Source organism: Apteryx rowi, unplaced genomic scaffold (genome assembly GCF_003343035.1).
Source record: "Apteryx rowi isolate R43461 unplaced genomic scaffold, aptRow1 scaffold_179, whole genome shotgun sequence".
NCBI classification, from domain to species: domain Eukaryota; kingdom Metazoa; phylum Chordata; class Aves; order Apterygiformes; family Apterygidae; genus Apteryx; species Apteryx rowi.
In genome coordinates this window covers 518,926-534,202 of record NW_020448074.1, presented here as the reverse complement: position 1 = coordinate 534,202, position 15,277 = coordinate 518,926, and the positions used below count along the sequence as shown (strand labels likewise).

The 15,277-nt window shown below is 34.5% G+C and overlaps 1 protein-coding gene across 7 annotated transcripts in view; it reads left to right on the top strand.

The window, feature by feature from the left end:
* Nucleotides 1–9,203, top strand: part of CHM (CHM, Rab escort protein 1) — a 79,609-nt gene extending 70,406 nt beyond the window's left edge. For 6 of the 7 annotated variants that reach the window (XM_026061272.1, XM_026061275.1, XM_026061271.1 and 3 more), the window contains 2 exons: nt 1,120–1,286; nt 6,590–9,203. In XM_026061272.1, the coding sequence (XP_025917057.1) occupies nt 1,120–1,286; nt 6,590–6,796 (374 nt within the window). In that variant the 3' untranslated portion in view covers nt 6,797–9,203. Of the gene's footprint in view, nt 1–1,119; nt 1,287–6,589 lie in introns of those variants that run through there. The other variant, XR_003252747.1, reaches the window with a different exon arrangement.
* Nucleotides 9,204–15,277: the final 6,074 nt, after the last annotated feature.

Here is a 15,277-nt window from a genome sequence, read left to right as displayed (position 1 = left end):
AATTCAACTGTTTTAAAATACTATTCTGAATGTCATTGTTATCTATAAGTTTCTTCCTTGGAAAGAAGTAAATCTTGCAAGCTCTTTTACAAGCATCATTTATTTTGGAGGAACTAAAATATCAAAAAGGGGACAGCAAATTTGGCAAACAAATAGTATCTATTAAGCTCAGAACCTATGTTGTGTATTCCTCTGTGTTCTGCGCTGTTGAAATGCGACCTTCATCTTCTCAGAGGTTTTGCTGACCATGTGCAGAAGGATTATATACAAAGTACAAAGTAACTACAAGAAGGTACAGATGATGGACAAGCAAGGCATAATTTATGGTCATTTTGTATGCATAATGAGTATTGTGTATTATATTTAGACCAAGCTTCTTGGTGCTTGTCTTGGTGACATTGGTTCTTACTTAGCAGTCTGCGTACAGAATAAATAGAATTTACATACTCACAGTTGTAATGGAAAACAGAAGTATGATCGAAAGCACCTCAGAAAAAAGTAGAAAGTAAAATTAAATACAGATACGGATAACTGGATAAAGTTACCGCTTCTACCTATTTTTAAATGAAATAATACGAAATTTGATTTCAGGGCTTTAAATATGGGGATACATACAGTTATTCTCCCTTCCTCTATTTTTGTTATTCTTTTCAAAGGAAAGCAACAAAAAAGTCGCATTATTTGCTCTTGAAATTAAAAGGCAGCTACTGATAGTGAAAAGATAGGAAATGTGTTGTACTTGAAAAATGGCAACTTGAAAATGGGAACATTATTTAGTACATAACTTTGTAAAAAGAACCTTTCTTTGGTAACTTACAGCATGTGAAAGAAGCATGGATTCAAGGATGTTTTTTGGTTAAGATAAAGTTAAAATTTGTAATAAGGTGGTAAGATTTATGATGTTAAATGGTTAATTACAAAAATCCTTTCTAGAAACCTTATAAAAAGAATTGTATTAAAAGTGCTATTAGAACACCTTAGTTGGCCTTTTGAAAATATATATATTTATACTCTATTACAGTAATTTCATGCTAATAAATTGACTTTTAATGTGCTAAATTCCATATTTCTCTTATTGCACATGAACATTGATTATTGGAAACACTTTTTCCTTTTTAGAGACTGAAAATGAAGAACTGGAAAAACCCAGAGTCCTCTGGGCTGTATACTTCAACATGAGAGATTCTTCAGGCATCGACAGAAATTCATATGACAGCTTACCTTCAAATGTTTATGTCTGTTCTGGACCAGACTCTGCTTTGGGAAATGACTGTGCTGTCAAGCAGGTTAGGCAACTTAGTTGTTTTGGTTGTAGAGCTTTCATTTCAGAGGCCTAAGGAGGTCCAGTGTAGTCTTTTTTTTGTTTTGGGTAATCCTGTTTTATGCTAGGTAGTTTAATATTAAAATATTTTTGCTACTTTATGGCTGGACATACGGAATTGTTACATAACAAGGAAAGTGAATGTCAGTGGGACTGAGAATGGAAAAAACTTCAGAAAAGGACAATTAGTATAGAAATATTAGAAGTAGCAGTCAGTTAATCTGAAAGGACAAAGAGGGAATCTAGAAGGCAGTAGTACCTGAAGATGATGATCTTGGTCGGAAGGTTATTTGCTGTAATATTGTGGAAAGGAAAAACTGTCAAATAATTCAGAAATATAGGAGGAATATATGCAGTCTTTTACCTGTAAGGTTGAAGAGGAGGTAAAGTAGTAGGGAAGTAGTACAAATCAAGAAAGGTCAGAAAAGCCTGTCTACAATTAAACTGTAGAAGAATTGTCATAGTAGTACTGAAGTTTAATACCCACAGGACATGGCCAGAAACCTATTTAAAAAATGGCAGAACTACTAGTCAGGTACGTTAAACTATCTATCGCAGGTTACCTTCTCTTTGCCTTACTAATACTGTATTAAAAATGCATGGTGTCATTATGTCTCAGAAGAAATTGAGGGGTATCTCATTCTACCTGTTGAAAATATTTGACACCAGCTCGCATTCAGTTTTGAGTTTTAGTCCTCAATATTTGGGTATCTGTGCACTTGGTTCCTGCTAACTGGAATCCTGGACTGAGAACCATTTGTGACTTGCTAGTAGCAGGCATAACATACCTACCAGTGCTCAATTTAAGACAAGCAACCAGTGCTTTGAAATTGGAGGTGAAGAGTGAAAACCTCCCTAGACAAAACTAGATAGGTGGGCAGAGGGTGAAATAGCCTTCTCTGTTGGCAAGAGGCAGCTTGTTGAAGAACCTGAGGTCATGGAGGGTAGATGCACAGAAATTCACAGAGAACTTCGTATAAACTTCTCATTGTGCGCTCGACACTGATGTCAGAGTGCTTTTAGAGCTAACACGTGAGAACACTTCTACACCTTTATAGGATTAACTGGCTCTAACCATTTTTAATGCCTTTTTTTTTAACTGCCCCCTTCAGAAAATGTGCATGCTGTCTTCTATCTAGTTGTGGAGCGGGGGGTGGTTTATGACTAAGTCATAAACCTCTTAAAATAAGATTTTAAAATGGAAAGGCTGACATAGCCTGAACTGTAAGGTCAGAACAGTATAATTAAGGGCTAATAGTACCCTTCATTTTGCTTTACAAGGCAATAATTTGCCTCCCAGGTGGATAAAGACAAAAATAATGCAAGAAAATTACTGTGGTAGCACTTTTAAATTGTAAATGAATTTCTTTAAATGAGTTTTTTTTTTCTTTTTTTCTTTAACTGTTACCATTTAAAACTGCAAGTTAAAAGCTGTTTAAATACATTTAAAAACAAATTTAGAGTTATGATCAATATAGTTCACACAGTAAATAGCCATAGTTTATCTTATTTATATCATCCTATTTCTATGATCAGCCATCTTTTCTAGCATTCAACTTTGTTTTCACTTAACAGCCCTCTTCTTATCAATGTAAGTAATGGTATTGTAGATCAAGCTGTGTTTAAATATTCTAGGTCTTGTAGTTTGCTTTCGTGTGGAATCTGTTGACTATCAATGAGGTAGATGTGAACTGATCTCAGGAGAAAGGATCAAGAGCCTGACAGACTGGCTTTCAGAAAGAGTAAAAGTTGCATTGTTTTGAATCCATTTTAAACTTTGAAACTAGTAGACACTAATTAGAGTGAAAAAATTTTAGTGTGAAGCATGTCTGTAATTAAAAGTGGAAGGGTGGGGGAGAAGAATAGACTGAAGATAAAGCAAGACTCAGTGGCAGAACACAGCCTTCGCAGCTAGCATGCATGTACCTTCCAGACAAGCAGAGGAAGGAGGCATATGTGTATGCCGGTATGCCCCTGGGCTCCCCCCAAACTGCTCTCATCTTCCTAGCAATGGGATCAAAATCTCTACATGAGATACTTGCAAACTTATGGATCAGAACATTAAAAATATATATATACAGTGAATATGCATTAGTCTATTCTTAGAAATAGAATTGATTATAAAAATTAGATTCAATTCTCCAAGCTGTTTACTGTTTTAGGGATACTTTTCATGATTTAAATATACATTACCATCAGTGTTGCTAATTTCTGTATGTCATGTTCTTTGACTGTATTAATAAATTATTTGGAAGTGACAGTACCACATTTTTTACAGATGATTATCCATCTACAACTCACTATACAAGTGACTTAATTCTTACTTTATTTTAATTTAGTGTTAAATTTCTAGTATAATACTGATTTTAATTTTGACATCTCCATTTACTTGCCCTGAGGATAGGCTAAACGAAATGTAAAGTGCTGATTGTGATTTCCTCAAATCCTGTATATATGGACCAAGTAAAGAATCTGGCTCCCAGCTTTCTGTTTTTTCCACTGCTACAACTTAACGTGAATTATCTTGCACTAAAATAATATAAAGTGTTACCTGAAGTATTTCAGATTTCTAAGGCATTCTCATGTGCACAAGATGAAGTACTAAAATGTCATGCCAGTACTTGTCCTTTCCTTTGTTTGTAATCCAGAAAGATTTCACAGTTATGGAATTGTTGTATTTGTCCTTTCATACGAATTCATATACTGTATTTCGTACTACTGTTAGTTCGGTAGTGTTCTAAAAGTTATTATGAAAGCCCACACAGCTTGTATACATGCCATCAACATACTCATGATAGAGTAAAACAGTGTACAAAACATTGTAGTTTTATTTAGCCTAAAGCGGTTTACCAGTTATTAAACGAGAATATCTGTGTAAGTATTCTGCATGCTTTTGTCTTAATGCTTAACTCAAACTTACACATTTGAAAGCTGGTACACTTAACTATAAAATATTGAAGAAACTATTTACTAAATTAATTACTTACAATAAGTATCAAAGTGTTATAATGAAGGGACTGTTAAATTATTATTGGTTATTCTGCATGACTTCAATTGGATAAGGTTAACTTAAAAAATTGGTAGACCTGAAAGCACTATATACCATTAAATTGTTCAATTATAATCAATGTCATGATGTCCTACATCGTATACTGAGAAATTCTTTCCATATTCAACCTCGTAATTATTGACCATTTTTGGACTGGATATTCATTGACTAATTGGAGGCAGAATAATTTGTTCAGAACTGTATTTGAAATGTTTGTCTGCTGTAGTTTGTCTTATGTTTAATGCAAAATATGGTACTTTCTTCATTAATACGCTATTAAATATATTAATTTAAATATATTTTTTTCTGGAGTTATAAGGACAAATGCAGGCTTGAAATTAACTAAAAAGTGTTTTCTTTCCATCAGAAACTTAACTTTATGTAGGATGTAGCATATTTGCACCCACACATACACACACCTTCCCCAAATGTATCAGGCAGGGTTTTGTAATTACAAAAAACATGCTTTGGAAGTAGAGGATAGAATTTGGGGCATATTTCTTCATATGCTAACCTACAACTGCTTTTAAATGGTTTTAAATGAGAATGGAAGAGTGAAATTTAGGAAGCAGAATGAAAAATTAAATTGAACTGAGACTCGACAGGGTCATTTAAGCAGTTAAAAATGGAGTCCTACATCTATGCACTGGTGATACAAATGCAGTGCTGGTGGGCAATGAAGTTTATCACAGAAAGCTGTTTGGTACATCCTCAATGATGTATTAATCTGAAAACAATTCCCTCTTGTCCAGGAATCCGCATCATGTAATCAACCTTTGCAGTTGTCATTAACTGACCCTGCTGCCAGCCTTTTCAGCGCAGTGTCTGGTAACAGTATGGACGTAGAGATTAAATGTATTCTTGCCTATGTGGGAGCTCTCATCACCGGTCTTCTTTAGGGCATAGTTTACTAAATAGACAAAATCAAGTGGCAGTATGCCTTTGCCTTTGTAGAAACCCAAAACAGGACTAGGATCTGTATCTGTTGCCTCCATTTTCCTTAGAAACTTAAGGACTTGGAAAAGAAAACTTGCCTTTATGAAAATCTTTGAAGTGCATGTTGATTCGGGAAATAAATTTCTAAGCATCTCTATCTCTTTTTTTAAAGATAAGTCTGTAGATAGGTTATTTGCACAAGGATAGCCTATAAAACAGTTTAACAGTAGTTAACAGAGCTCCTTGTATTCCTGGGTTCTTTAAGGTTTTTTGGCTTCCTGTCTCTCATTTCTATAAAATTCTTGGTTTGCAAGAATTCTAAGATTGTATTATTTGGGTTCTTTTTTTCTCAGAATTTTTAGTTGTATTCTTTACATTGCAACAGCAACAAACCTGATGTTATCGAGAACAAGTTTCTTAATGTCTTTCACTGCGGTGGTCGAGAACTTGACATCATAGCTTTCTGTGTGTGCTTAATTTCTAATTCTTGATGGCATAGAGAATAAATGTCTTTTAAAAAATCCTTGAGCTATATGTTAAAAGTAACTCTCTTTTTATCTAAATAAAAGTTGCATATACGGTTGTTCTTTTCAGAAAAGCACAATAGGTGCATGTAGATGCAAACACATAATACCTAAAATGTTAGATGTGGTTTTTGAATAAATGATGAATGTGTAGAATATAAGTATACATACATATTTTTCAAGGATAATTCTCAATTGGATGGGAGTAGTTCTTCATTGAGCTGTAGACATGTTCAGAAAAACAGAATTGGAAGCTATATAGGTTCATCATGTCTAACAGGAATTCTTTGTAACTTTTTAAGTTTAATGAGAGCATTAGAGAGATGTTGTAGATTGCACATGTAAACAATTTCCTGGCTGTGTTGGGCACTTGAAATGCCCTCTTCTCTCTGGAAAGAGGTCTGATCTTTCTTATACAGCTCTTAATGTTTGACTGGAGCTAGGGATCTTTTTACAGTGGAAAAGACCATTCTGCTTGCAAAAAATTTGCTTCTTCATTTTCAATATAGAATGTAGAATGACTACCAGTTTCAAAAAAAACCTATACTGTGACTTTCATAGTAGTGCAACTTAAAAAGATAGATTGCCTTTTTGAGGACTTCAGTGAGGAATGGATTTCTCATGTGTTAATGCTACTGTCAAAGTATTAAATCATTGTTGATTTGAAAGAACAGAGTTTAATCTTAAATATCAGTAAAATATTGCTGCAAGGTATTACATTTCAAGGTAAAGTTTATTTTATGTTTTTTTTCTGCATAGGCTGAGACTATTTTCCAAGAAATGTTTCCTACAGAGGAATTTTGCCCACCACCACCAAATCCAGAAGATATTATATATGAGGAAGATGAGCTTGCACCGGAAGATTCTGGATTCAATAATTCACCAGAGACAAAACCTGAACCTGCACCTGAGGAAGGCAGTGGTAGAGGTAGTACTACTGTTGAGCAAGAACATAGAGAAGGATGAAGTAGCTCTGTTTTCTTAGTGGAAGAAGAGGTTGGCCCAGACTAAAAAGTAGGGGAGGAAGGGTAAGAAAGAGAGGTTTAAAAAAAAAAAAAAAAGCTGTATTATTTGTGATTGCCTTACTGTTCTTAGTCTGAATATGCTCTTTTGTCAAATAGTTTCACTGAATTCTAAATAAAGGCATAGTCAACCGGATCAAGGGTGTTAGTAGCTAAACAAAATTCATAAAACAAATTATTTCAACTGAAAATGTTAAAATATGATTCATGATTTTTTGGAGAGAATTTGGTTTTGTTTTACATTTTGGAAGGACTCCTCCGTCTTTCAAACAGGCACAAAGCTGAAACTAATCAAAAGAAAAAATATGCAAGTGTACTTACAAATCTGAAGATGATCCTCTAGTGTAAGTTATCACAGTTCTTCAAAAAAAAAAAATCTTTGGATCTATTATAATGCAACAGCTGAATGTGAGCTTCATAAGCTGTCCTGCAAGGTGGCTGGATGTTTGCGAATGGAACTTAAAGGCAGTAGTGACGGTTCTGGGGTGATTTTTAGAATACATAATAACGTGTTTAATTTGTATCATGAAAAATTTCTTGTATGGTTTTGAAACTGATGTCATAATTTAGAAGCAAATATAATCCAACAGATATTCCTCACATGACTATTTTACATACAAAATGTTTCTTAATARGATATAACTGTTGCATGATCACAAATATTTTATTAATGACTTAATTTACTATAATCAGAAAAATAGCACTACTTAAACTTAATGCTAGTCTTYTCTACAAAATTAAGGTCTGTAAATGGAGCATACCTGATGTTATTTTCCCTGTATTTGTTTGGGCCCCTGATAAGCTAGTAATTTAATTTTTTGCAAGTTCTGTGTCTGAGAAGTTTAGATGATGAATAACTGCCATTTTGGGGGAAGGGGAAGAAGGAGGATGTTCAGCTGATTATAACTCCAAAGGTTTGTACTGATCCCGGGTAATAGGATTAAAATTAGTGTGATAGTTGTAAATTATGCATTTTGTAATGGTAAATCATAAAGCATATTTATACAATAAAATTTATTAAAGTATTTATAAACCTAGTTTGTATGAAGAATTACAAAATAAGAAAGTTGTTGTAAATGACCGTGATAGACTTGTACCTCTTCTGAACAGTGCTTGAAATTGCATATTTCGATAATGAAAAATATTTAGCTTTTACTTTAAGATTTATCTTAATATATACCAAGTAGATCACCTATGTATCTACCTATATCGGTGAATTTTGATGATAGTCAAAGTTTAAACTTCAACGTGAACTTAAATGCAGTATTTAAGCAAATACCATATATGAATGAAAATGCCATCAAATAATGAATATTCAGCACTGCCTGAAATTGAGACAGCCAGGCTTTTGTGCAGTTTTCCAGTGCACATCCTTGCCTTTAAAATGGCTTCATGCCATAAAGGTCAATTYATTTATTTTTTTACGGCATAACTCACACAGTTAACTTCAGTTTTTGTCTTGCCTCATGATACAATGTCCAGCTTGCATTTCAGAAATCAGTATGTTAGTGTTTACATTGTGTGTTTATCGGCTAGGCATCATTGTGTGTGTAATTCCAAAGTCCTCAGAAAAATATGTGGCTGAAATGTTTCCGAAGTTAAGCTACAGTTATCTTTGGATGCTTGTGATTAAGCAGTTATTTATATATAATAATAAGCAGGCTGCTTCTTTGTTTAGCTGTAATTTTTATGTGTATTGGAAAGCATGAATATCTGGTAATTGTATTTAACATCTACAAATCTGTAAAAGAACTAAGTGGAGGACCTGGTTCATGTTTGTCTTTCAGTAATAGGGATCATAGTTGAACTTTTCGTCTTCAGTGTTTACAAAAAAATCGTTTGATGAAAATTAAAGGTTTGCTTGCAAGTGCATTTCTTTCTGTGTTTTCTTTCAATTATGCAAGAAAAGCAGTTCATTTGTTCGCTGCGGTTTTCTGATAATGTTTGTCTGTTGACTACTTTCATAATATTGACTTCTGTAGTAAGATTGAAGTTGGCTTGCATGACAGTCTGTTTATATATTTTAGCAAGTTTATGTAAAGTAGCTTCCTAGTGCTTTGTGCCCATGTGAAGCAAAAGGTTGGTAATTCTGCAAATTTGATTTTAGATAAGACAGAATAATCTAAAAGTTGTAGGCTATGACTTTACACTACATTGGTTGCTTAAAAAGTGTTTTCATGTCTTGTTCATATGGTGTATGGAAATATAAAATGTTTTTCCTATGGTACTTGAGTACCTAATAGCTCACTTGCAATAGCAATAGATAAGACTGTTGATCTTTGTATTTTACAGAAATCATGCATTGAACTGCATTTTGTTCTTGAATTAAATGATTTAAGCATACAAAATGAGTTAGGCTTATTTGAAGTAGTTTTTAAGGCTTGTCACACAGGATGTATTCAAAAGATAACATGACTTTTTAAAAACTGGCAATTTGTCTGTAGGATTATTAATAAATCAAGTTAAAGAAAGATAAGGTTAATTGAATTTTTAAACAAGTAGCTGTATTATCCTTCAAGCACCTTGGAGCTCATGCAATATTCACACCTTTTTTTTCTAAGGAGTGCTTTGATATGTTTGAATTCCTTTTTTAATGAGTACTTTCTTTTTAACTTTAGTTAATTGGATTAACCCTTAATATTCAAACAGTCAATTTTATGCCATTTTCTCTTCTGGTGTTGTATTGCCTATCTGTATGACTGCAATTAGTTACCCTTTCTTTGGAAGTATTTTCAGCCATGAAGCTGCTACGTCTGCTTTTTCTGGTGATGATGATGCTTAGGGCCATTTGACAGGTAATCATTAGAACTGAGATGCTTGCAGACTATGGGGTCTTTTCTCCTATCATTGCAGGGGGATTTATGTGGGTAACTCCTATTAATGTTAATGGGACTTGCATGTGTAAATCCTCCTTGCATCAATGGGAAAATTGACCCCTGGGAAAAAAAAAAAGAAAACTCGTGTAAGACTTGCTGATTCAGAAATGTCCAGGCAGTGTCAGTCGCTGTGGGGAGCTGGGAATGGCAGAGCACATGCTAGCCTCTTGTCATCTCGGTGCAATGCTCTGAACAGGACGTGGGGAATTCTGAGAGTTATAATTGTTTGTATGATTATGTTTATATTGTACTTATTTTTGGAACACTTCCAAATCTTGTCAGAGTTCCTCTAACAATTCTATATCCTTTACGTAGCTAGTATCGATTTCAGTTTTTGTATTCAGGAGGTTACATGCTTCCTATTGCTTCCGCCTTTGTTGTACTTTGTCTCTCTCGCCCCCCTCCAAATCTTTACACATCAGCAAAATGAGTTGTAACAGCTTAATTTCGGGAACAATTTGCTGGTAATCTATTGATTAATAGCAAGTAGCAAGCATTAAAATACTATTTTCACGCAGTAAGAGACTAGGTCACCTATAATCTATAATCTCAGCAGTTGAAAGGATAAAATCACTTTCCCCAACATTTTTCTGGACTGGGTCCGGGAAGACAGGAACCTTTTCTACCTGTGGTGGAAAGTAGAAACAAACAGATGGAAATAGCTAAAGCAGGATTGCTGTAGAGGGAGGGGGAGGATAAAATGGGGGCTGATGGTCATAACCTTCATGCTTCAAGATTAACTGGGTCTTGTGCTTGTATATCCCCTTCCACTGTGTGAGATTGCTACACAATTTCTAACTGTTTGTGGACTCGAAGAAAAAAACGTGCTTTTGGGAATGAGACAACAGCAATTAACCAGGAATGGAATGCCATATAAATAGAGTAATACCCAGCATCTGCACTGAGGAGTTTATACTGTAAAGTAAGAAAGTAGGAGAGCGGTAGAAGGTTGTAAAACTTTCCAGTAAACTTCTGCAAACTGAATTCCAGTATTTCCATGACTTTTGTGTTGCTTATTAAGGTATTGGATGGGATCAATGAGATCTGATCAATGGAAGGACAAAACAAAGAAAAGGGATTTTTGAAGAAAAAAGAAAATGGAAGAGATGAGCAGGAGTTTTACAGAAGTCAGACAGAAAAGTCTGTGAGAGAGGAGGTTAGCAATGAATAAAGTAAAGGTATAAAGTGAGAGTAGAAGAGAGAGTACCCTTCTGATATGAGTGTATTTGAGTACCCACAGATGTTGCTCTGACCGCAGGGTGACTTCTCTAGACTATTTAGCTTTCCCTTGCTTTTGCCTGCTTTTGAGAAGTGGATGCTTGTAAGATCCCTGTGTTCTGTATGGAAATGCTCTCAGCTCTAACCCATTGAATGTTCAATAAGCATCAAAGGGAAATGTGCCTCTAAGTGAGCTCAGTCTTTCCCATTGCATGTTACAATTTTTTTTTATGTGCCGTTCATGATCATCATTTGAGTTTAATTCCAGTTTCAAGTTTACAGAGCACTTATTAATCAGTCAACAGGTTCAGGTTTTCCTGTCAAAGTTAAAATATCTTGGAAGTTTGATTTCACTATCACTGATAATGAAAGAAGCAGCTGAGCATGGAAACAGAAATGGAATTATAAATTTATTAAATAAAATATAGAAAATATTAATTGCCATGTAAACAGTAAGCCTCAATTAAATAATCTTAACAGTATTTAGTAGAATTCTAAACAAGTAGTTTAAGATAAATCTCAGTTGATATCATGAAGCTTTATATCTCTTTGGTTGATTACATAGTTCAAAAYTACTTATGTGTCACCATGACTTCAGTGGATGGAAGAATGGCTCTGTTGGGTCAGACTAATGGTACCAGTGTCATCCCCGTTGTCAGTAATACATGTTTAGAGAGAACCAATAGCTAGCAATACTTTTATTAGTGTACCTCCTTGGCTTCCCGCAGTTTGGAGAATTCTTTAGTGGGAATGTGTTTTTAATACATTTGTGTGTTTAATGTCCCATGAGGGGTTTTTTGCTCCTTAAATTCATCTAATAGATTTTTGAATTAGTGTATTGTTTTAGCTTCTCTAATTTGCAAGTTGTTCTTTTTTCTAATAACTACTGAGATAATGCATTTTTGATTGTTGCTGAGCATTGACTTGACCTATTCATAGGACTATTCATATTAACTTAAAGATTTTTTTCAAGTGGGATTTTTTGTTTCAGAGATAATGTTCTATAGGTGAAGTTGGGCTACTTTTCCTCATAAGTCTTATTTTTTCTTTATTTATGGATATGATTATCCATCCGTTACCAAGCATTTGTTGCTCATTCACTTACTATTGTAGGGTCTTTATATAATCCTCTGCAGTTCATTTTAGTTTTTACTATCTGACATAGCTTTTTATCATTAACAAACTTTATCACCCCTTTTTTCAGATCATTTCCAAATATTTTCAGCAGCACAGGTTTGAGGTGATTCCTAATTTTTTGCCAGCTGTTAATTAGTAGTAGCTTCCTCCTTACCTCTGATGGTTTGGGGTTTTTAAGAATCTTTGGTGAGAGATCTTGTCACTGTATCCTATATCTGCATCCATCAAATTATAGGCTGATCAAAAGCTTTTGTGAGGTATGGCTTTTCTGTATGAAAGTTTTGTAAACTCCCAATATTATGTTTCTGCATGTCTAATAGTTCTTTCTTTATGAAAGTTTCATCAATTTACCTGACATGGAAATCAGACTTTGGTCAGTGGTAACATAAAGAAGTTCCCTTTAAAAAAAAAATAAAAATAAATTTAAAAAAAAGCTCCCTTCAAAAAAAGGCAAGTTTTGACACATCCACTTAAAAAATAAAAATTCTTGTGTAGGAACTTCCCTGAACTGCTCCATTGTTTTCAATATTAATTCAGAGATCTCTTAGCTTTTCTGCTGTAACCTTATTTTCTTTGAATGTTCTCTTCACCCATAAATTATCAATAAGCTCTGCAAATTCTGATGCACTGTGTGCTGTTGATGTCTTCCCCCCCAATCACCTTACAACTCTGTGACTGCCTCTTTATTTGATTCCAGTTCTGCAGTTCTGGCAGCCCAGATTCCTAAATTATAGAAGTTTTGCATAAATGGATGTGATTCCTATATGATTAGTGCAGTTGCTAATTTTCCAAATAAGGGAGCAAATTACCAATGTCACATCATAAAACTTAATGGATTTTTTTATGAGTGTGTGTGCGTGTGTGTGTATATATATAGGCAYGTGTGTGTGTACTTAAGCAACAGGATTTTTTTTCTCTGCTGATATTATTTAGCTCTGTATACATATAGCTCTTTTGGCAAAATAATTAACTTCATAAAAGTTTATATTTAAACCTTTTCAGAATTCAACCAGTATAGAATGTCCAAAAGTTGAAATCACTTCTCGTTATCAAAACTGTCAAATATGTGGAAGAGTGGTGGTGGAGGGGGAATTGCTTGCATTCCTTGGGTAAGTAGTGATTATTAAGTGCCTTTGATAAGATGTGGAAGTAGCTGGGACACTAGAAGTTTGAGAGACCAATATTAAATATTCATTAATTCTAATCCACTGTAAAAGTAAGATTAGTTCAATAATAGATTTAAAAAAAAAAAAACCTAAACAATTCAGTTAGGTATGGTTTCAAGAATAACTTTTTAATGTGATAAAAAGTTACCATATATGGACACTTTCAGCTGTAGGGATAACTAGCAGGAAATTGTCCACCATGTGGAATTCATGACATCACCTTCATATCTAGCAAAAAAAAATTACTTTTGGTGGAAATAGAGCATATTAGCAATTCCACCATTATATTTATTTACAGGCTGCCAGTTCCTGCTAATAACAGTGACTGGTTCTTCAAAATCTGGATGGGGAACCAGGCAGGAACGTTGTAAATCTCAATGACATTTGAGATTTAGAAAGTTGACAGTGAAGTATCAAGAAGATGCAGTTGTTGACTGCATGGGAGTTCTGATCAGAGGAGACTTTAATAGAAAATGTTCCTCCTGTCATAATTCTAGCAGACAATATATTTTACGCTACTTGCATACATTGACAAAATGATGGAAGGTATCAACTTGAATGTATATCAAGCCCCAGATGTATTTGAGTGAACATCTTCAAAGACAATGGCTGACTCCCAGTGAATATAATGCTGCTCCAGTGGCAGTTTTATGCAAGTATCTTCTCAGTCTTGTGGAAAAGCTTCTTTGAGTGTTGTGAGTTTTTAAACTGCCTAGTATACTGAATTATGTCTTCACTTGATTTTACAATAACTGACAATTAATAGGAAAGCTAATCTAAAAGATTAAGCATCAAGTAGAACTAAACTACTTTGTTAGTGGCAGTCTAATCTTTTGGTTACCAGAAGAGGCATGGTGCCAAGAGGTTGTGGTGTTAATACAGATAGTGCTGATTGTTAGGAAATGTCAGAATATGCACATTTTTAGACAGAGATTTTGAGGACCTCATACTTCCTTTGAAATGCTGCCCCATAATTCATAATATTTTGGGGTCTCTGCAAAAGCCTTGAATGCTGTTCCTCCACTTCCTATGGTTGGTATGCCCCACTTTAAAAAAAAAAAATCAAAGACTGTTGACACTTCATCTGTCTCCTCCTCAAGCAGAGGGAGGCTTCTTCTCTGAGGTATTATTGCACAGTCACCATTTGTGGCTAACAAATGTGACTTGAGCTTCTGGAGCTGCTTTTTTACTGCTCCACCTTCAGGAAGCTCATTCTCTAGTTGAATGCTCGTAGTTTTATCTCATTTATTTTCATTTGCTCTAAACACAGAGATGGACCAGGAAATCATTCTCTGTTGAAAATGCTGGTTTTCATGATCCTGAAGGTATTAGGTTCATAAGTCTTACTAGCACAATAATAAAACAGCTGGATAATTGAGTCCTTGATTGAAGTTCCTTGACACCTCAAGACCTAGTTCACAAGCCAGGTGTTGATAGTTGGCAAGATGGTGTTCTGTACCTCAGCTGAATGTCTAGACTGGTGAACATGCATTTTACTCCTGGCTAACTGGAAACTTGAGATCTGGAAAAGGATAGCTTACAAGATTCTTCTCTCTTTTAAAAAACAAAAAACAAACAAACAAAAAAMCCAGAAATTTAAACACTTCTGTGCTATGCTGTAGACTCTGTACATAAGAAACTTTGTAATGGCCACTGTGGAATTTTGAAACTATTCCGTTTCAAACGCAAGCATATTTCTGGAGCTCACCCAAGGAAAAGCCATTTAATCATGATGAGAGACCAGCTGTCAGACCAATGTTACAAAACATTTTTCTGCTCTGGGAACTTTTCAGTAGCGTGAAAGTCACTGCTAGTCATGGTTGAGTACTCTTTTGTGAATAAATTATCCAGTGAATTCAGCCTTTTTTTGTCTTCAGAAATTTGTGTAAGCCCTAGCTAAGTACCTCTAGTGAATAATTTTTAGCCTACAGATTATTCAAAGATAATCCACTATATGATTCTTACTGCAATTTATTAGTTAAGCCACACAGTATTTTTTCTGCTCTGTATTTCTATGCTGAAATAATA